The sequence below is a fragment of the Sinocyclocheilus grahami genome, unplaced genomic scaffold (assembly GCF_001515645.1).
Source record: "Sinocyclocheilus grahami isolate Dianchi unplaced genomic scaffold, SAMN03320097.WGS_v1.1 scaffold465.1, whole genome shotgun sequence".
NCBI lineage: Eukaryota > Metazoa > Chordata > Actinopteri > Cypriniformes > Cyprinidae > Sinocyclocheilus > Sinocyclocheilus grahami.
This window is the reverse complement of record NW_015505644.1, coordinates 796,054-819,768: the sequence shown is the minus strand read 5'-3', so window position 1 is coordinate 819,768 and position 23,715 is coordinate 796,054. Positions and strand designations below refer to the sequence as shown.

At 38.5% G+C, this 23,715-nt stretch overlaps 1 protein-coding gene across 1 annotated transcript in view; it reads right to left on the bottom strand.

Moving 5' to 3' along the window:
• The window catches only part of gfpt1 (glutamine--fructose-6-phosphate transaminase 1), a 38,916-nt gene that overhangs the window by 10,845 nt on the left and 4,356 nt on the right, over positions 1–23,715 (bottom strand). The window contains 14 exon segments of the mRNA XM_016235241.1: positions 680–717; positions 719–786; positions 10,097–10,254; positions 10,335–10,455; positions 12,017–12,114; positions 12,544–12,639; positions 17,172–17,335; positions 18,086–18,194; positions 18,651–18,730; positions 20,803–20,864; positions 20,960–21,094; positions 21,177–21,235; positions 21,358–21,483; positions 22,403–22,618. Of these exon segments, the coding sequence (XP_016090727.1) occupies positions 680–717; positions 719–786; positions 10,097–10,254; positions 10,335–10,455; positions 12,017–12,114; positions 12,544–12,639; positions 17,172–17,335; positions 18,086–18,194; positions 18,651–18,730; positions 20,803–20,864; positions 20,960–21,094; positions 21,177–21,235; positions 21,358–21,483; positions 22,403–22,618 (1,530 nt within the window).

Below are 23,715 nucleotides of genomic sequence, written 5' to 3'. Positions count from 1 at the left end.
ATATATATATATATATATATACACACACACACACACACACACACACACACACGAATCTATCCAAACTACTGCTCCATCATGACATTAGGTGAACTTCAAAAGGAAACAACAGATATGATACCTGCTTGCAGCACCCCTTGTGGCAAGACTGAGAATACGTACATGTGTGGCAATGACACATTTAATCTACTTGCATATGTTTTGGGCCAAAGACTGCAAATACAGTACTCAAAACATGCTAGCATTAATGGCAGAATCAGCAGTTCTTCATATGAACAGTGAGCCAGAGAGCAGGGGGAACATCAGTAACCGGCTGCCAATACATTCCTGACCTCATTGGCTTGGAAGCAGAACAAAAACTCCACAGACGGAGAAAACAAGAAGTGGAGAAAGATGGGGAAGTGGGCGCCCCAGCAGACACTTGCGGTCCAATAAAGACTTCCAGCAGTGACGGAGAGAGCTGGCCGAGGCAGTCTACTCCTCTCTGCACACAAATCCCAGAGCGAATGCACTTACACACACATGGAGCTCTATGACGTCAGCATTTCACCATCGTAAATGTACACAAAAAGCATATGTGCACAAAAACACAGAATTTATCTAATTTACTATTGTAACTAATGACTAAGGATCACGTTAGCAGCAATTCTAAAACTCACACAGTTGTGTTTGTGTTTACCTGGCAGCACTTTGAGGCCTTGTATGATTTCTCGTCTGCACAGAGATTCTGTCATCACACATCAGAAGGACGAACATAATGAGAGCCACAAACTGACTTGTGTATGCCTGCAATAAATAAAAACAAACAGCACAAAACAGTTCACATAAGCTCAAAATGCAATTTATTTTACTGTTACAAATGGGGGTCAATCCTACAGTGTGGGGCCACTGTGGGCCAAAGTATGAAGTAGTTGAGACACTGAAGCCATGGTTAAAATAAGTATACATATCATGGCATTAGATAAGTAAATATAAACCAAGAGGCATCTAATGCACTTGTGCTTCGAACATCCACCAAAAAAATAAAAAATTCAGTGCCACATCAATTCAAGTCATTGCAAAAATGTCTCCAAAAAGATAGTCCATATATTTAGGGCCCTATGATTTCACCGATGCGGAAAACACGGACAGAATCGCAGAATTCAGTCATAAAAATTGAATTTACTGTATAACACGGAATGCCACGGAATCTGCCAAATTTTGGATGAATATAACAAAACTAGGTAAGTACACATAAATCAAAATGTGAGTGTGTGAACATTAAGCCGCAAACATACTATTTAAACATGAATCCTGCATGTTCTGCATGTCTCTGTGTGAACACAATCTCTAGAACTACTCTTGAGAGCCACTTCATGAACATTTTACCATTTCTTTTGAGTTAAACGATCTTCATATCATATACAAACAGAATTGTCAAGCATTTAGGAAGCATTTAGGACGTCTGACAACATGCTCTGGCTCACTTGTGGTTCTCGGAGTTCACGCAAGATACTTGCAGTGACGGTAGAGGAGCCACAGACCAGACACCCACCCTCACAAATCACTACCGCATGAGCACTGATCCATGGATACATTACTTTGTCGCTTATCATTTACAGATGCTTTTCATATGTGACAGTTCACTACCTGCAGGGATAAAGTTCCTGTACCAATCTGAGGTTAAATAGTTTGGTCAAAGGAGAGATGGTGACTGGGATTGACAGATTATGATCTTGGTGAGCCGTTAGATCACATTAAACCATCAACCCTTTTTAACCAATTTACCAATGTTTAACCAAAGTCCCAATGTACAGTAATCTAAACCCTCTCTGTGGTTTTAAAAGGCAACAATTTTCTCAATTAAATATAAACCCAAACCTGATGCAAACCTTAAGTTATACATAAAAAAAATGCAAACTCAACTCTAAAGCAGTCAATTAGTTTGGTCTCATTGGACTCAGGTCAATTTACAGACCTCTGCTGTGCAGTGGTCTACTACCCAACAGTCCATGCAACAAAGTCGCCTAAGCGCAGACCTGTGGGATGATAGCAGAGGCTGACAGCCTTAGTTTCAGTGTAAAAGTCGGTTTTCTCTTTCAGTTTTCTCTAGTGCTGTCTATTATAATAATGGCTATTATAACAATACAACTGACTCATTTATAAAGTGTATATTTATTGTCTCTTCTTGCATGTAGAAGCTGAAAGCAAAGAGGCATAAGTTGCATTTGTAAAATGACTTCTACAATGGTGTACTACCCAACAGTCCATGCAAAATTGCATCCCCAAAGCATAAACTTGGTGGATGGTTGCAAAGGTTGAAGGTGGCATTGAGCAGCCATATCACCCTGTAGCCCAAGACTGGTTGCCCACTGAAGCTGTAGCAGTACCTGGATGGGAGACCTGCTGGGAAAACTAGGTTGCTCCTGGAAGAGCAGTTAATGAGGTCAGCAGGGGGTGCTCACCCTGTGGTCTGTGTGGGTCCTAACACCCCAGTATAGTGACTGGGACACTATACTGTAAGTGGACAGCAATTTGTAGTGGTGTCTGAAACTAGTGGTCGACCGATATTGTTTTTTTTGACAGCCGATGCCGATATCTTTGAAAGCAGGGTGGCCGATGGCAGATATAATTGTATTTATTTTAATTAATATTTAAGAAATTTGAAATCATTTGAAAATAGATAAAAAAATAAATTTGTAAAATAAACATACTTATACTTTAGATGACAAAGTATTTTCCACAAATAAATAAATATTTAATAAAAATGAAATTAAAAAGGAAGTAAACTGTAACCAACAGAGCATTCAGTATTCTGGGCTAGTTTGTGTGCATTGGGAATCATATTTTTTCAAATAAAGCCAAGGTAACACTCATTTTACATACAGCACACAGTGAAAATGACATGAATATGACAGTGGGCAAATGCATAAAGTGCAGCATAATTTGAAATCACGAATTTAATGTTTAAAGCATTCAATTTGCACGGACCGACCGTCACGCAGAGAACACGCGATCATGCAGGTCACATGCACACTTCACAAGATCTCACAACTGGATTCGACAAATTTTGCAACATTTGTGAAATTTAATTTATCAGCAATTCAAAGTTTTGTTTAAATTATGTAAATGCGTATTTGCTGAATGCAAACGAGAAAGTATTATGTTTGCCTTTCTATTAATAATAATATAATAATAATAATAATAATATAAAAGCAATCGTTATAATACTTATTGTATACATTTTAAATCCTTTGTTTAACAGTTCTTCCTGATTATTAGACAGACTTATATCTGTAGCGAATCAGCTCATGGGAAATATGAATAATTAAGCATAACTAGGTTTTTCTATGAATTAACTAGAACACAGTCCATTTCTACTCTGCTTTTCCTTGGGACAAGAGTGGGCTATCCTTCTCACATTCCTGGGGGGTCATAAAACCAGTGATATCATGATTAGTTGTCATGGTGACCAGAGCGCCTGGTGTTCAGCAGACATCCTGGCATCCAGTTAATTGAGTGAGGGGACTGTGACGATTTGTTAACCTAATGAATAATTGATTTGTTAAATCAAATTAAAATTAGTGTGTCAGATTGGTCGAGACGCTACATATCCGTATTAGACAGAACTGTTAACGACGACAGCGAACAAGAGGGAGAATGTGAGCACTGTGTGCTCAGGCCCTACAGTTCTCAGCGCCGTCAAAATAAAAGTCCCGCCTCAAACGCATCGGCCAAACAGAAAAACTTATCGGCCGATGCAGATATTTGAAAAATGCCAAATATCGGTCGATATATCGGCCTTGGCGATATATCGGTCGACCACTATCCGAAACCATGGATGTTATGCCACTCATTCAATCCCATAATGTGCCCGTAATAACAAGCGTACAACCGATGTACACTCAACGGCTAGAGAATAACCACAATGTAATATTAGGGTCTTGAGCAGGGTCGTTCACACTTGCTCTAGATCAACTCAGGACCTCCAATTTCCTGCAGAGATTAGCTCCAACCTGGATTAAACACACCTACCTGCAACTTTGTAGTGTTCCTGAAGACCTTGATTAGCTGGTTCAGGTGTGTCTGATTAGGGTTGGAGCTAAACACTGCAGGAAAGTAAATCTCAAGGTCCAGAGTTGAGGACCATTGATCTAGATCACAGGTGTCAAACTCAGTTCCTGGAGGGCCACAGCCCTGCAGAGTTTAGATTCAACCCTAATTAAACACACCGGATCCAGCTAATCAAACTCTTCAGGCTTTTTTGAAAACTACATGGTTTGTGTGTTGGCTACAGCCCTCCAGGAACTGGGTTTGACACCTCTGCTCTAGATGTTTCTAAACGAGAGGTTCATACTGGCTGTGACCAAGCAAACAGACACCACTGATTTTTGGTCATTTCTGGCACCACTATGGGCAGCAAACGTTTGGTGATGCAACAGTATTATATAACTCAAGTTCGGTCCTAGAGAGTCATAGTCCTGTAGAGTTCAGCTCCAACCCTAATCAAACACACCTGAACAAGTTAATCAATGTCTTCAGAATTACTAAGGCTATAGGCAGGTGAGGATTTTTTTCAGGGTTGGATCTGAATTCTGCAGGACTGCGGCTCTCTAGGACCAAACTTGCCAACCCCTGATATAACTGGATACCATGGCAAAGTTTCAGTTCAAGAAAGTGCATGTGGAAAACAGTACATGGATCCAGTGAGGAACAAGCAGAGCCACAACAGACTTGAGTGACTTATGGCGCTTTTCCACTGCATGGTACGGCACGGCACGGTTCACTTTTTGGGGGTTTTCCACTGGGTACAGTAAATGGTACTTTTTTTAGTACCACCTCGGTTGGGGTTCCAAGTGAACCGTACCGTTACTGAAACGTGACGTGTAAACTCCGCTGATCACGGATTGGCCGGAGAGAATCGTCACTACCTGCATCACTGAACTTGCGACACAAACACAAAAGAACCATTAGATTTAAATCAGCACAGCCAGCGAAGGATCGAACGCAACCATTTTGAATGAGCGCACCTTTTTTTAACAACCAAAAACTTTTGTTGTCTGTTGCGGAAGAACAGACGTTCCTCTCACTGATAGCAGAGGAGCAGATCCAGAGAGCTTGATGAAAACAGTGACGAAAAAGAACCCTTAGCGGAGCACTGCAAGTTTTAAGCATGGAATTATGAAGGAATCAAAGCTTGCCATAGCAGGAACATTCTTGAAGAACAGAGGCCTCATGGGAGAGGGAGGACTGCAATCACAGCAAAATCAGGCAAAACAAGCAATAGGTCATATCTACATCAAATTCAGCAGCTCACAAGATGGGCTGGATATAAGCTAACTAGCTGCAAGCTGTGCTGCAATTGGTGAATTTTGGAAAATTGGAAGGAAGAGTTGGAGGGTGTCTGTTGCTTGGAAAACTGCTGACTGATGTTTGGTGCTGCCTGAAAGATGTTTGATTGGCAGATATTTGGATTTATATTTGGGTTGAAGGAAGTCAGCCTAACCCATCTAATGGCCACAATGTACAAAATATGATTGCCACCACAAATCCAGCCAGTGAAGTTACCAATCTAATGTACCCAAGTCTTGTGCTCATGTACAAAGAAAGAAGAAAAAAAAAAAAAAAAGTGGCGGCGTCTACATGACGCTTTCATTTCGCAGTCAGCAGAGGGTCATCTTCTTCCCTAGCTTAAACTTCTCCATTTTGCAGTTGCAATCCAAATTATTACAATCTGGAAACCCAGGAGCATAATACTCCAAGTAGTTGTGGGTTTAAAGTTTCCCCTGAGGGACTGCTCTGGTGCTGTGCAGACATGGGCGGATAGAGAAAGAGCCTGCATCTGTGGAGCAATCCAACAATTCTCAAAAGTTCTGACATTTTAAAAGTGTGGATAATTTAGACGGCAAGCAAGTAGGCCAGATAACCTAGACTTGAGGGTGCATGATTGTACATGTTTATTCTTTGTAAAAACACCCAACAAAAAGTCCTTTGCGGACACTTAATGCCCCGATCTGGAAAAACATGAGTTGGGAAATAATAAGAGGGAGGATAAAAGAATGAATGGATGGATTTCTACTTTTATTGATGGATTGATGAGAAAGTCAGAGTGCCATTCTCTTTGTGATGAGAGTTCCAGTTGGGGAAACAGCTTCCAGAATGGCCATCCCTCCAAAGGGTATTCAACTGAGACTCTTGAGAAATTATTACGACCACAATGCACCACAGGAATCAGACCACCATTTTACAGAGCAACAAAGTGTCAATTTCATGTTCATGAAATGTAATAAAGCTAATACAGTAACAACAGAATCTTAATTCATCACCCCACAACCAGGGTTCCAGATTCCTGGAATCGATTTCCAGTCATTTTACTTCCTGTCATAGAATGGCATCATAAACGTTTTAACAGGACAGGCACCCCCAGGAATATCCTGAGGTGCCTTACTCAAGGACACAAAGGTGAAAGCTCATGGATCACTTCTTGGAGGTCCTGAACCAACAACCATCTGATTACCAGGTTTTCACCATAATCACATGACGACTAGGTTTATCATTAACGTCAACATCAATTCAACCTCTAATGTGATGTACAGCATGTGAAACATTGGGAATTGCTTGGACTGGTCATCTGTCCAGGGTTTTCACTGCCTTGACATGATGTGCTGTGATTGGCTCCAGCATCCTCCTAACCCTATATAGGACAAGCGGTTTTAAGCACGAAAAAAATGGATTGATAGAATTGTTCTAATCTTTAAAAGTGGGCAATCATGCCAGACCTTAATGACAATTTGCAGTCGATTGTGGAGAACTAAGAAATACTAACTAAAATTTATTTGCAGTAATATCAAAAGTAGAAAGGGTCAATTTTTATTTCATACTGACTTGAATATGACCTAATGAGCAATCCGCTATATGATCTCAGCATAAATTCACTGATTTGGGACTATAACTCCAAATTTTTATAGCCCCAACCGTCGCAGTAATGACTATGGTAGGGAGTTTTCTTTTACAACTATGTAACGTGGTCATTAACAACTTTGGGTGTTTGTTCAATCACAACTGCATCATAATTATTCTTAAATACAGAAACAAATAAACCACCGATCTAATGAGAGTTTGATCCTCAACTGTAAAGTCCTGCATCTCATTTGAAACCTGGATGACATCCGAGGGAGTCTGTAACTTATCGCTTAAACTCATTGAAAATGGCCTGCCCAATTGTTCCAAGAGCTAAAGAAAGTGGGACAAAAATACCAATGCAGGATTTTGGCAGACATCCTGGCACCTCACCCTCATTGTTTCACTGTAATCTGATACTTATATAGGCAATTAGATCACCTCACTCAGCCTGCAGGCATCCATATGTCTATCCTAATGAAGCCTTGTCATAAATTAACTGGATCTCTCTTGTTTTTCCTTGCATGACACGTTAACAGTTAGAAATGCCATTTCTCCTCTTAAGAAGGATGAAAAAGTAGGGGTAGAGAAAGGCCGGAGCAGCAAGAGTATGAAAAAGTGCAGTCTCCTTTGTGGTCATATTTCTTCTCTCAGCATTAACATCTCTCATCCAGCTGCTCCTTAGACACTCGATTCCAAGAACAGTTTTTTCTTTTCACATATTTGTTGTGACTAGGGATGGAACGATTACCGGTTTCACAATAGATCACGATAAAATGCCCTGACGGTTAGTATTATCGTTTAAAATTTAATTATCATCAAAACCGTGTTTGATTATCGTGATTTTGAAAACTCGCGGTAAATCCTGTCCAGCCAGCATCAGTCTGACGCAGAAGCAGCATGCAGTGTTGTTGTTGTTGTTTTTTTGCACGAGACGAAATGGCGGAAGGCAGTGACAGCGCTCGGGAGATTTTTCAGCCATCTAAGAGGACCAAATCGGTGGTCTGGTCGTATTTTGGCTTTTACAAGGGTCCTGAAGGCAATTTAAATCGAGGATGGTCACCCTGTCTGCCGATCTTGCAAGAAGAAAGTTGCTGCAAAAGGGGGAACGCATCAAACACCATCATCTTCGTGACCACCACCCACTGTTATATAGCGAATGCAAGGTAACTTTTACCTCGATACCAAATCTAACTGGGCAAATAATTGGACAAAAAAATATTGATTAGAGATTAAATATTTCGTTCTCGCTTGTTTAATGCAAAGCTTCCGTGAAGAAAAGTTCTCAGCAAGTGGCTTTGAGCCAATACGAACTAACATTCAAACTATCAGGTTGACATTTAAGGGATAATGTATTGTATATTCATAGTTAACTTATTACGCAGACTTTTTTTGTTTAATACCTAAAATAATATATAAATACGGGGATATGAAATATTGAATTGAGATTAATGTTTTGAAATCTTACCGGTTTATAAATCCATTATGAACAGTGTACAAAACAATCGTCAGGACAATGTGATCACTACAGCAAAATTATAGTAGCATTAATACTAAATTCCTGATTTCATTTTCAATACAATCAAAAACTGAGACGCAAGACGGCAAGCTGCATTTGAATGAAACGAGAGAGCACGTCCGCGCCTCTGTGGTGATACAAGAGACATGGGGCGAATTCCAAACAGAAGTGAGCATCCCTATGCCCTACTCCCTTCGAAGAGCCCTTGAAGTGTGTTCTTTGAAGGTTGCAGGGCATTACTGTCTCGTATAAGCGTTTGGAACTCCCTTGGCGAAGGGAATGACTGACCAAATGTTACCTTGACAACGCTGCACGTGTGTGCAGAATTCAGTACTCCATCAGTTGTTGCAAATAAATATTTATTATTAGGACCCGAGCACTGCGGTGCGAGGACCCTCTTGGAATTATTATTTTATTCAAATATTGTCTAATTGTGTCTTATTTACTATTAAACGTTTTCAAACTAAACTTGCTTACACTACCGTCTTAACATATTTTTCGTCAGTGATAGAAATATGATTTGTCTTACATTAAAATAGACAAATTTATATATATATATATATATATATATATATATATATATATGCTTTATTATTATTAGGGCTTCATGTTAATGTTAATTTAATATTTATGCTAAAAAAAAGTGCATATACCGGCTAATTGTATTTGTTTGTTGATTTTCAAATATAAAACTTACTGAAATGTTTTTACTGAAATGTTTTCTGTGTGTATCAGTTATTTTTGAACGTTTTCATCTAATTTGAACAAAACTGTGATAATATTGACAATCGTGATATGAAATTTTCATACCGTTACATCCCTAGTGACTTCATTAGACTTGTATGTGGTGATTGAAAGATGTAGAATAGCGGTTAAGACACATGCTCTAGACCTTCTGAGCTGTGGTGCTTATGTGGGAGACTCAGGTTTGATTCTGGCATATGGCTCAACGTGGTTTAGAATGGTATGGGACACTTCTCGATACTTTGAGTTGTAGTTCTCAATTCTTACCCATTTTCTCACATTCAAATCAGCACTGTTCAACTCAACTATCTGTTAAAAGTACATCAAGAAGTTTTTTAGCAAGCATGTACTTATAGATACCACAATGGTTCACTCTTCAGAGAGCAGTCCTTACCTATCCAACAAAAAAAGCAGCAACTTGAACATCACTACTCAGGATTTTCTCTGTACTTAAATCTTTTTCACCTTGTGTTCCAGTATGTATCACAGATCAATATTTACACTCGTTTTTTGTCTCTGTTGGTCTTTTTGTCGTCAGACCTATTTTGCTTCTTCGGCACACCATACATAATTGAAACACTTTTTAAATATAAAACTTAGTACTTCATGCTATCTTCATCTTCTGTGAATTTACACCATTCAGATGACTTGCCTTGAGTAACCATAGCCACTGTGGGCTGCTTGAGCATTACCATCAGTATCAGATGATACACTGACCAAAAATAAAATTATCATTAAGTATAACGTTAATTTAAATTTACTAAGGCTGTAAATTGGCTAAAACTGTAATCAAATCAATTGCATAATATCCTTTTTTTGTGATTATACTAAATCCAACAGTCCTAAACATTATTTTAAGTTAAAATGTTCAAAGGTGGTTGCCATTTTTGTCCCCCTCCCTCAGCAATAAAATTACTTGATAAATTAAGAAACAACCAAAAAAACCAAACCCACCTTGGTGCTAGCCACACCAATCTCTGGGCCAGCATTGATGTGAACACCACAGTCTGTTTCTCTTGAGATAGAGCTGCCCACAGTGTTGGTGATGCCCACCGTCAGGGCCCCTCTCTCCTTACAGTAGCGCAGAGCCAACAGGCTGTCTGCCGTCTCTCCTGAACACACACATCAGAGTTCAGATGACTGTCCTACCTCAAAAACATAACTCATAACACACACAGGCACGCTAGCCAACCTGACTGGCTGATGAAAAAGCACACATCATCTCGGAAGACAGGCGTGTTGCGATCCAGGAAATCACTCGCCAGCTCCACCATGACAGGAAGTTCAGTCAGTTCTTCCAGTACCTGACGAGTCTAAGCCAGAAACAGAACCAGCATGAACCAATTATTATTTCGTAATCAGACATGATGCAATAAAATATGATAAAGTGATAAAAGGCATTTATTTTACCCTAGTCAACTTATAGTTAGTCAAGGCTTTTTTTTTGCAGTGTCTTTGTTTTTTCATGATAATGATCCATTCATACAATCTCAGCAAAAACGGTCCATTTTTTATTGCCAACAGTGTAGCGCTTTATGAAGCCCATTTTAAGCCAAGCAGCTTTCTATTGATCAAAATGGCAGATCTGTGGAATCAACTTAAACCCTAACAAAATCTGCATTGGTTAGTCACAAAATTCCAGACTGTGTGGATTCATATTAAAAACACTGGATTTCACCCACAAATATTCACCAAACAAATGTGACTATACCTTCAGAAAAAAAAATAGGACATTTTGGTCACACTTTATTTTAAAGTCCATTTCTCGCCATTAACAAAATGCTAATAAGCAATTTGCTTATAGGGAGAATTTGTCCCAATACTAAAGTAACACTTTAGTTTAGGGACCAATTCTCACTATTAACTAGTTGCTTATTAGCATGCCTATTATTAACATATTGGCTGTTTATTAGTGCTTATAAAGCACATATTCTGCATGAGAATATTCTACATCCCTAATCCTACCCAATACTGAAACTTAACAACTACCTTACTAACTATTAATAAGCAGCAAATTAGGAGTTTGAGGCAAAAGTCGTAGTTGATAGTCCTTAAAATAAAGTGTGACCCTAAAGTGTTGCCAACATTTTTTTATACAGCTGTAGCTTTAACACTATGTAAATTCCCACTTTATAAAATTAGTAAAAGCAGGCCCAACAGATACTGTGCTTCATCATTCAATAGCTGACCATTTACATAACATTATTAGTTTGGTTTAATTTTTTTTAAGATTCAAGTTCTGAAATTTTTTCTTTATATGACCCCTTTAAATGCTGGATTTAAACTTGTACAAGTCTCTGTGACCCCCTTCACACCGGACAATAACATGCGTTTCATATCCGAACAATCTTCAGCTGGATTGCATTTACATCTTGGATTCCAGGTCTCCAATGTAATCGGATTTCAAAATGTTTTCTGTCATATGACAGATAATAAATAAGACATCTAGTCTATTGCATTTCTCCATTCAGAAATTATTTTAAGTGAGAAGTGAGTGAAGATTCAACACAGACAGACTGCGACACACTGAGAATAATTGTTTTTACGCAGGCTAAAAGTGCGCACACTTCAGAAGATCCAACTGATGGAGTTTGCATGGTTCGCAGAATTAAATATTTATTTGATATTTAGACTTTGCCTTTCTATTACTAATAACAGAAAGGCAAACACTATTAATATGTTTCCATTTACCGTTAAACAAATTATTTATTAGCCAAAACTGTTCAAGAAATCTGATGAAGATGGAGAATGGGAACTCCGATGAATCTGTGCTTAGATGCTGATGCGGTCATAAATAAAAGTATTCGCTGGAAAACCCATACTAATGCCAGGTGTGAAGTGGACCTCTGTGTGTTTGTTTAATGATGTACATACTGCAACTCCAGCATGGTAACTGGTCCCACAGGCGATCATGATGAGCCTCCGACATCTCTGGATCTCTTTAATGGGGTCTTTCAACCCTCCCAAGATCACTGCAAACACACACAATTTACGAACAGCTGGTATAAAAATGAAAAAAAAAATCCAGGAAAAATCAGCTATTCCCAGTAACTTCTTTGCCTTCTGTTTCACTATAAACTTTTAAAGGAAGTGGATTAGGCAGAAACTTGCTACTTGGCATTCCCCTGAAATCTGACTCATTGTTCATGAGTCCAGTTTTATTGACAATGATGCAGTTGGCTGACCATTCAGTTCTACCAAAGTCAGCACATACAGTAAGTGTGTAAAGAGTCAGCTGGTAAATGTTTGCAAAGACATCGACACGCCTGGTTCCCGTTAAATCAATTTCTTCTGAACAGTGTAGAGATGCGTCTAAATTCACAAAAACTATGAATTCCCTAGAAGCTTTACTTGTGTCTGGTCTGGAAAGGACTCGCTGATCTGAGCACAGCTGGCCTCACCTGTGTTGTTCTCAAAGTTAACTCTTCCTCGCATGGTGTTGACCACAGACTCTGGCTGCTCGAAGATCTCCTTCTGCATGAAGGAACTGAAGTTTCCTTTTTATAAAGAAGAAATAGAGTCAAGTTAGTCTTTTAGGTGATAAGCATCACAAAATCACTGCATTCGGTTGTACAGAGTGAATTATCGTGTCATATTTTTGCATCTGGAACTGCTCTAGTCTTAAAGGGCATCTGGGAGGCGTCATAAGCCATGACTGAACAATCATCATCATAAACAGCCGATTACAAACAGTCTGATGGGATTAAGAGATTTCAGCCACTGACGCCAAGCAAAACCAAAGCCCTTAATTTTCAGCTCGATTAGAAATTCTTCATTAATTCTTTTCTCATAAGATCATTGAGATACACAGCAGGAATGCGAGAATAACTGAGGGAATGCCATACCCAGAAATTAGGTCATGAGAATCGTTTCTTTTTTTTCCACAATAGGTCAGATGAAATGTGGGGAGGCGAGGAGAAATGAGGGAAGGAGTGGATGGAGAGATGGAGGAGGAGCAAAAAAGGAGGAGAAATATAAAGCAGTGCACATCTGAAGTGATGTACTGCTCTCTGGTGGCTGGAAAGCAAGCACACATTCACCCTCTGATACATGTCAGCTCAAGCGCAACAGTAGTAGTGAGTGCTATGGTGGTCTCAGTCTCCGATGCATAACCGTAGTTCGTTTACAGAGTGAATGATACATAAGCCATGACTGAACAATCATCATCATAAACAGCCGATTACAAACAGTCTGATGGGATTAAGAGATTTCAGCCACTGACGCCAAGCAAAACCAAAGCCCTTAATTTTCAGCTCGATTAGAAATTCTTCATTAATTCTTTTCTCACAAGATCATTGAGATACACAGCAGGAATGCGAGAATAACTGAGGGAATGCCATACCCAGAAATTAGGTCATGAGAATCGGTTCTTTTTTTTCCACAATAGGTCAGATGAAATGTGGGGAGGCGAGGAGAAATGAGGGAAGGAGTGGATGGAGAGATGGAGGAGGAGCAAAACAGGAGGAGAAATATAAAGCAGTGCACATCTGAAGTGATGTACTGCTCTCTGGTGGCTGGAAAGCAAGCACACATTCACCCTCTGATACATGTCAGCTCCTCAAGCGCAACAGTAGTAGTGAGTGCTATGGTGGTCTCAGTCTCCGATGCATAACCGTAGTTCGTTTACAGAGTGAATGATATGTATTACACAGAACTGGAAAGCTCCAATCAGAACGCTCGAATGCAATGCAAAAGATAGAAAAGCAAAGAGATGAATGTGCAACATTTCCTTTAAAAATGATGCAGGATGAAATAAATCACCTCCTACAGTTCCTCTATCACAGAAAAGTTATCATCTTTGAGAAGGAGCTAAAACGGTCCCTCAAAACAGCAAAGAGTAACTAAAATTCCCGGTCACACTTTAGTTTGGGGAGGAATTTTCACTTTTAAAATGTGCAACATTTCCTTTAAAAATGATGCAGGATGAAATAAATCACCTCCTACAGTTCCTCTATCACAGAAAAGTTATCATCTTTGAGAAGGAGCTAAAACAGTCCCTCAAAACAGCAAAGAGTAACTAAAATTCCTGGTCACACTTTAGTTTGGGGAGGAATTTTCACTATTAACTAACTAGTAACTACGAATTTTGTCTCAAACTCACAATTTGCTGCTTATTAATAGTTAGCAAGGTAGTTGTTAAGTTTAGGATTAAGGGATCTAGAATATAGTCTTGCAAAATAAGGCATTAAAGGTGGGGTATGTCTTTTTTCAAAAACGCTTTAGAAAACCCGAGTCGGGCCGAGTACCAAAACAAACTTGCAGCCAATCAGCAGTCAGGGGCGTGATGCAGGATGAAATAAATCACCTCCTACAGTTCCTCTATCACAGAAAAGTTATCATCTTTGAGAAGGAGCTAAAACGGTCCCTCAAAACAGCAAAGAGTAACTAAAATTCCCGGTCACACTTTAGTTTGGGGAGGAATTTTCACTTTTAACTAACTAGTAACTACGAATTTTGTCTCAAACTCACAATTTGCTGCTTATTAATAGTTAGCAAGGTAGTTGTTAAGTTTAGGATTAAGGGATCTAGAATATAGTCTTGCAAAATAAGGCATTAAAGGTGGGGTATGTCTTTTTTCAAAGTCGGGCCGAGTCGGGCCGAGTACCAAAACAAACTTGTAGCCAATCAGCAGTAAGGGGCGTGTCTACTCATGATGGGGAGGAGAGAGAGAGAGCGCTCAGTGCACAGGACGGACATTAGCCGAGACGAGCAACGACAGAAAGATAGAGATGGCGGATAAAAAAAAATAAACAAAAGAGGGAGGAAAATGTCTGCGGAACAAAAGAAAGCTTAAGGCAAGAAGTAGGACCCATGTAAATATCGGATCAGCTTTCCAGCGCTGGAGAGAACTCAAGGAGCGGAAGGCCTGCGATCTGATGCCGAGGTTGCTTTGTTTCTTCTTGATAGGCGAGTAACATTGGTTTTGCTTTGTTTCACAGAACGAATATATGCTGGCTTTTGCTTGAATATGCTCGTGTGTCATAATCGTTGCGTACATATGTGTGGGGCGGAGCTATCAAAATAGGGGCATGTTTGTTTTGGGGATTTGCAATATCAACATAGGCTACCAGAAATCACTTTAATATGTGCTTTAAAAGTATTAATCGTGTCGGGTGTCTGTTAGAGGTTCACTACACTGGAGTACAGAGCACTAGGAATTGCTCTTCAAGCACACAGTAAACTGAAATTTAAAACTGCTAAAAGAAAAGGCTCAAGAAACTAATCACACAGATATAATACACTATCTCTTCCCTTTATGCGTTGAACTTTTCTATGCAGAGCGCTGTACGCTGTGACTCTGTGTTGCTTCAAGTGCATCATTCTGTGCACGGGATGCGCATAAGCACTTCGTGCCGCTCTGTATTGGAGCCTTTCGTGTTATAATACTTTTGCGCAATGAAAGATTGTTAATAGCCTTTCTTGTTCGGTCTTATCTATCGTATGTTGCTGCTTCATTACTGTGCTATAAATGTAAAAGAAATGCATTTAATTTATTGCATATATTTACTTGTTTTTCATTAATGTATATTACAATACAAAGAGCAATGTGTAACATTTTACCAGATTACACCTATTTACTTTCAGTTTTCCCCCACTAAATGTTTTTTCTCTAAATGTTTAGATTTTTATAAAATTATGGTGAACTCCAAATCATTTTTGTAGAGTAACTTTTGCAGCTGAATTATCCACAAACCTAGTTATTAATAGTATTTTCTCATAGATTATGATTATATATTTTTTAATTTGTTATTTTTCTTTATAATGAGGTTGTCTATATTTAGTAGATTGTGTGTAATACACAAAAGAGTGATGATCAGGTCAACACACACTGAGGTATAGAGAAAAAATAAATAAAAATTGTGCTGGTATCGGATCGGTATCAGTATTGTCCGATACTCAGAACTTTTGGTATCGGATCGGGATCGGTTCTGAAAAAATGGTATCGTGCCACCCCTAGTATTAATAAACTAGTAATATGCATGCTAATAAGCAACTTGTTAGTAGTAAGAATTAGTGCTTAAAACAAAGTGTTACCAAATTCCTTATGTGCAAAAATTACAAAATATTCCCGAATTGGGAATTAGTTCATAAACTGGGAAATGGCTGATTCTGGCATTGGGAAGTCATTTTAGCTATTCGGTTTGTCTGGATTGTTAGTGATAGAAACGTGATCGGGGTCCTACAAGTCAAGTTGTTATATGAAACTGGTGTTTTTCCTGAATCCACGGCACAAATCAGCATTTAACCGCACACTGTTGGTGTGCTATTGCTACAGCTGACCTCTTGGATTCGCTCTTTGGTTTATGCCAGTCATTTCTCTATTTATACGGCAGAGCTGCATTGATAAGTTTGTCCATAAACATCTTGAGAACTTGTTTTAACCTCGCAATCTTAATGTGGGTCATACTGGGTGTGGTTGGTTTATATCCAATCATCTGTGTATTTCCCCAATGACCGTTTCGTAAAATGAATGTAATCATGTCTAACAGGCTCTTCGATTTCCAAGCAAACATCTCTCAATGCCAAGTAACCCTCAGACTTCACAGTGAAATTATGATCACCAAAATACGCAACACTTTAGACAGCAAATAGTTAGCATGAAGCATAAATTGATTGTGTGTGCAGGTTTTTTTTTTTGCTCTGTTTTACGTCAGTTTCTGGTTATTCTCATATAACCACATTGTTGACTTTCATAAAAGGTCATTCATACGCCATAAATTATTAAATAGATGCATTTAATTTGTTGTTAAAAACCATATTAAAAGGCTACGCACACTTGCTATTTGTAGTTTAGCATGTGTGTGTTGTATTAATGCCAATTAAATGACTATATCATTTAAAACAATCAACCTTGCTAACAATGTTTACTCTAAGAACTAGTGCTTCCTCTGAAAGTTTTTTCCTTGAAACTTTGCGTCCAGCACACTGATAAAAACCTGTGACTGTGCAGAAGCCAGCCAATCAGGTTGCAACTGGTGCTTTCAATCAGCTCTTACTATTTTTGTGTATGATAGGCATCTGTCCTTACCCTTCATGATCTGCTGCAGCTCCATCTGCAGGGTCTGGATGGCACGGGCCGGGTGGTCTCCTGCTGTGCGCTTGATCCGATGGATGGAGAGACGCCCGTCACGCACTGCTGCAATATCATCGTCCTCGAGGAAGATGATTCGATTGGTGTGCTCGATGACAGCACTGCAGTGACATCAAATAAAGCCATTTCAACATCTGTTTAAATCCACTCTATTCTAGTGATGCACGATATTGGATTTTTGCCGATATCCGATATGCCGATAATATTCAACTCATTTTGGCCGATAGTCGATGCATAATTATTTTAAATTTTGGTTAGTTTTTAACAAGAACTTATTTGTTAGAATTAAATAATCAATAATAAAAGTTATTTTATAATGACAGTACATTGAAGATTTGAAAATAATTATAAATAAACTATATATTAATCACTGCATTTTTTTTCCCCAGAAAGATGCAGTGGTAACCTTTTTTATTTTATGATTTAATATTTGGAAATGGTCTAAAGCAAAGGAGTTGTAAAAATTCTGAAAATCTTTTAGAGCTCATAATTTAAAAAAATATAACATTCCACATTAATGGAGCTTAAAGGTGTAAGCTCTCTTACCTCTGTAATGCAAAGGTAAAGGTAATGTAAAGGTGTAATGCCTCTGCTGCCACTACACGTGCTATTACTGTTTCCTCTATCATACACCAAACGCGTCATTCTGTAGTGCTTTCTCAGTTTAAATGCAGCGATCCAAAAGAGTGACCCTAATCATCATTCAGGCAAAACTTTGCTTCAAGAATGAGCCACAATGCTGACGTGATCTAATCGCTAGCACACCTGAGCACATGCGAGTTAATGCATTCCTCTTATCAGCAAGACATATTGGCATAGTTTTGGATGAGGCAAAATGGAAATGCATGTACCTGGCATCAGATGCAAAGTAGTACTCCACGGCTTTCTCATCCACAGGAAACAGACACGTGTCCTCGTCCACCCTGGGCAGAGTATTGCAGCTCTTTTTATCTTTACCAGCCATAATCAAAGACACATTATTAATCATTACTTTATTATTGGTAACTCTAAAGAGAATATATGCTAGAATTACATTTATGATGTTAGTAAAAGTTGTTGCATTGCAATATGAGGATCATTTGATAACAGCAAGTAAATTACATGTATTTTGCATGACAACTGGATATTGTGCATGTCTTGTTTTTGTCACTATATAAATGCTTATCAATTGGCTATCGATTTCTACTTTATTTCTGGACTTCTGCCTACTTATTTGACAGATATAGTTGAAAGTAAATTAGTTCCAATGGGCAGAGATGGGCCGGTGGAATCTGAGAATGTTGCAGGACAGGCTTGAACCTGTCTGAGCATTAAACTCAGTGATTTTAAAGGATATGTGCCAGTTCAGTTCTTCATGCAGTGGGAGGTCAGTGTGTGTGTGTGTGTGTGTGTGTGTGTGTGTGTGTGTGTACTCACAGAAGCGATACAGGATGGGGATGTGATCTGTGGAAAGCTTGTGGTCACTTCTAACTCCAATCAGTAATGGACCTCCTCTCCTGGATGGATGCAAAGAAATACCCATTTGAGATGTTAATGCTTTTAGTTGTACTGTAATATAGTACTGTTAATAGCGCTGTCAAATGCTTCAAATACAGTGTACTGAAAACCAATTATTTTCTTAGTTAACATACGTTCAGGGCATATGTAAAAGATACAGCTGGCTATAGACAATAAGCACCTGTAAAGTCTGTTTACAAGCTGCTAAATGTGTTTTTTTTTTCTTGCTGCGCGTTCTCTCAGGCCAGAGGGCAATAAGTGTGTTGTATGTTTGCCGAGAGTGAAGAAAGGCTGTGCGGAAACTTTTAAATGGAAATAGTTTGGGTATGATATGCAAATTACTAACCTTGGGCATTCGGTCGCTTGTTTAGAATATTCTAAATTCATTAATATTACAATAGGATTCAGAAAACATTTATGCGCGTATAGGTTTCATGAAAAAAATGAAATTGGTGTGTATAAATACAAAAAAGCCAATTATTAGTTAATGTGACCTTATTTGTGCAAAAAACATGGGGGAAAAAACGATTAACCCTCAACAGGTGTTTACATCACATTTACATGAAAAGCATATCACTTGCTTTGTTTTGATAATTCAATTTTGGTAAAATTCATTAATATTACAATAGGATTCAGAAAACATTTATGCGCGTATAGGTTTCATGAAAAAAATTAAATTGGTGTGTATAAATACAAAAAAGCCAATTATTAGTTAATGTGACCTTATTTGTGCAAAAAACATGGGGGAAAAAACGATTAACCCTCAACAGGTGTTTACATCACATTTACATGAAAAGCATATCACTTGCTTTGTTTTGATAATTCAATTTTGGTAACACTTTGCAATATTAGTTGCCATTAGTAATTGCATGAACAACAAGTAACTAACAATGAGCTGTATTTTTTGTTATCTTTTAAATTTACAGTATTTATTCATTATTGTTAACAGCTTTAGAATTATTTTCCATTGTTAGTTTCACCTAAATTTGACCATACAATGACCTAAAATTATTTAGTTTTTGTTAAACTCCCCATCTGGTTTCATTAATAACTGTCCATAGAGAGTGACTTAAACGTTTTCTTTTCTCCTGATAATGGGAGCTCCATTAGGGACTTTTGTGTTTGTGTATGTGATTGCTCAGAATTAGGGCGGTGCAAAAAATCGAATGCGATTTTCATGCGAATCTCGTCAGTAAAGCCGCTCCTGTGATTAGTAGTAAATCTCCAGCACGTGCTTTCAGATGGAGCGGCATTTACTACACAGAGCCGTAGGTCAAAATCGACAATGAATCGCCTGCGACTTTGAACGCGATTTTGCGTAGCTTGTCAGTGAACTACGGCTCTGTGTAGTAAATGCCGCTCCATCTGAAAGCACGTGCTGGAGATTTACTACTAATCACCAGAAGCGCCTTTACTGACGAGATTCGCATGAAAAATCGCATTCGATTTTTTGCACAGCCCTACTCAGAATGCTACAATCAGTTTTTAGAAATCACGTCGAGCAGACTCAGGCTACGTCCACACGAAGCCAGAGCTTTCCCTATCCAATCTTTTTTTTCACCTCGTCTCAAGAAACATCTGCGTCCACACGAAACCGACACAACACGATGTAGTATACATGCCAGACCAGCATGTGGCGCTGTAATTCTGCCACAGAGATGCACTAAAAATGGAGAAGACTTGGACTATGCGCATAAACCTTGCGCGCGGTATACAAACGAACATGGAACAATGCATTTATTAATCTGTGTTAATGTTAGTTAATAAAAAGACAATCGTTCAGTGTTAGTTCATGATTTTGTTGCCGTTACGTGACGCAGTGGGCTGATGACGTCATCGTTTCAGAAAATATACGGATTCGCTGTCCACACGAAAATGCAAGGGTGGCGTTTTCAGATTTATCCACTCTGGGATCCGGTTTCACTCTCCCAAAACGCCGGATCTGTCTGGACGAAACGCCTATACGATACAGCTAAACGCGTCTCCGTGTGGATGGGGCCTCAAACAGCTGAACTGAATGAACGCATTTAATTGAGCACATGTTAATGTTGACTACTTAAGGTTAAATGACCTGCTGCCCACTGCCTCTCCCGGATAGTGCACACTTTTGAAGACCAGGGCAAAAGCTCCTTCCTAAAGTAGAGATTATGTTTAGTACCACATCATTTACATTCATTATTCATGACCATTAGAGTGTCTATTGTCAGGGTGACAGAAAAGGTGTTTACTAGTTGCTGGGTGACTTGCTCCACGAGGGTGGTGAAGGTGATGGCATCGCTCTCCCGGTTATCATACATGTACTTCACCAGCTTAGCGATGGTCTCCGTGTCTGTCTCGGACTCAAACTCATAGCCTTTACTCTCCTGTACACATACAAACAGAAATGGTCAACATATAGACACGTACTGGTTGGATAAATGTATGGAGAGATGATGTTTTACTTGCCAGAAACTTCTTCAGGTCTTTGTAGTTGGTGATGATTCCATTATGGATGACAATAAACTCTGCAAGGAAATAAAATAAATCACTACAAAATCAGAACACTTCTATCCAAAACATTTTTTACAGATAGGAACGTTTGTGAAAGTAAATATGCGTTATGAAAAGCAGGTTGTTGGTAACGGACCGTTGTTCTTGTCAGATCTCTGCGGGTGGCTGTTGACCGGGCTGGGGACGCCATGAGTGGCCCATCGAGTGTGAGCGATTCCCAGGTGCACATCAAACTCCACATCAAGATCAACATCCTGCTGCCCTGTGGAACAGATGTAACGCTTTAGAATAGGGATCAATTCTCACTATTAACTGGTTGCTTATTAGCATGCCTATTATTAATATATTGGCTGTTTATATGTGCTAACAAAAGCACATATTCTGCATGAGAACATTCTACATCCCTAATCATATCCACTACCTAAACTTAACAACTACCTTACTATTAATAAACAAAACCTTTACGGAGGAAAAAGTCATAGTTAATGTTTTGTTAATAGTGAGAATTAAAATAAAGTGTGATCAGATGTTCAAATACAAACGGTTAATACCATATTTAGGCTAGAAAAAAAAATAAATAATAATAATACACTTTACACAAGTAAGCAAATGCATTTGGTCAATACATTTCAAGTGTGCAGTGTGTCAAAGATAAAGAAAAGGAAAAAATTGTTTAGAACAGATGTTGAAAGTTCTTTGAATCGTACTTTTTTTTTTATTGTTTCCACAACCTTTATAGCGTTTTAATAAATATAACCTTTAATAAAAAATATAAAAAGGTAATTGCGACTTTTGATCTCACAATTCGGACTTTTTTTTCATAATTGCGAGTTTATATCTCGCAATTCGGACTTTATAACACGCAATTTTGAGTTATAAAGTAATAATTGTGAGATATAAACTCACAATTCTGAGAACATATAGGTCCCCCCCCCTACCCCCCCAAATTGGACTTTAACTCACAATCACAGTTTATATCAAGCAAATCGGACTTTATAATTCGCAATTGCGTGTTATAAAGTCAGAATTGCAAGATTATATCACGCAATGATGAGAAAAAAGTCAGAATTGTGAGAAAGTGAATAACATTTTTTAAAAAAAGGTTATTGCGACAGTGGCGGAAATGGCCTTCCATAGTTTTGTGCCTAACCCTGACCTGTAAAATGACCACCATTACTTACTATGGATTTCTTCATCCAGCGATTTGACTTTTCCTGTTTGCTTGATCAGGTGGATGTTCTTGGAGTTGGTTTCCCATTCCTTACTGTTTCCTCCATCAATGCCCACACCAGCGGAGTCATAGCCACGGTACTCCAGGCGGTGCAGACCTTTGATAAGGACCTCAAGGATATCATGGCGAGTGCGGGGCACGTGATAATTCAGATACGCAAAGATGCCTTCAGAGAGAGAAAGAAAGTGTTTTTTTTTAGACTTTGCAAATAAACAGATTTTCACTGCACTTTCAGCAGTTCAATCAATAACTATGGCTGCATTCCAATTCACACACTATCAATACTATACAAAATACAACATCAGATATAGAGGCTATTATGTGCAACAAATGTGATTGTACATCCAAATACAAACGCCCACCTGGAGGGCATAATGAAGCTTTGCTCCACTGACCGCCAGTTATTTTTACACAGATTGCATTTAGTAGTAATATAGTAAAACGCAGATATTAAAAGGCGAAATTCAGTAAACACCTTATTGATTATGTATACTTTGTACAGGCAAGCAGATGAAGCCAGAATATAAACACAATGTGCAAAGTTTCACATTAAATGGTTTCCCATAGAAAACCATTACATGGAAAACACTGAACCATTAAGTGGATTGCGTTCATATTCCGGCCTCATCTGCTTGCCTATGTAAACTATGCATCATTAATATGGTGATTACTGAATTTGATCTTTGAATATTACTGTTTTAAACATATTAAGGCACTTTAAGTGTGTTTACAACATTTTGTCACACGGTTTAATAACTGAAATATTGCCGCGGGTGCTTAATATGGATTGCAAATGGTCAAAACTTGCATTTTGTTCACATACATTTGTTTTATTCTTTTGAGAGGTTATCTAAATATTTGCGGCTGGGAAACAGAAGGATAACTGAGAGGCTTGTGCTGCAGTTCTATGAATGTTTTTGACTGAAAGCTATGGATTGTCTAAATGCTTGTTAGTTATTTTATTGTGAATGCTTCAATGCAGATATTTTATTTTATTTTTTTACTTGAAATAGAACTCAAAACGACAGACTCCTCTCTTACAATCCACTGCAAAATTGCATTCAGATCTTCCTCCATCTGATCAAAAACCAATTAAAAAGAAGCTGTTACACTTGGATGTACAGTGCACATCATAAATGAGCACACCCCCTCTGAATAAATATAAAATATGTATTTTCTTAATGATCACTAATGTAATTAATACAATTCATGGAAAGATGGCAAAATTGAAACATTAAACATATACTTAATAAAAACAACAAA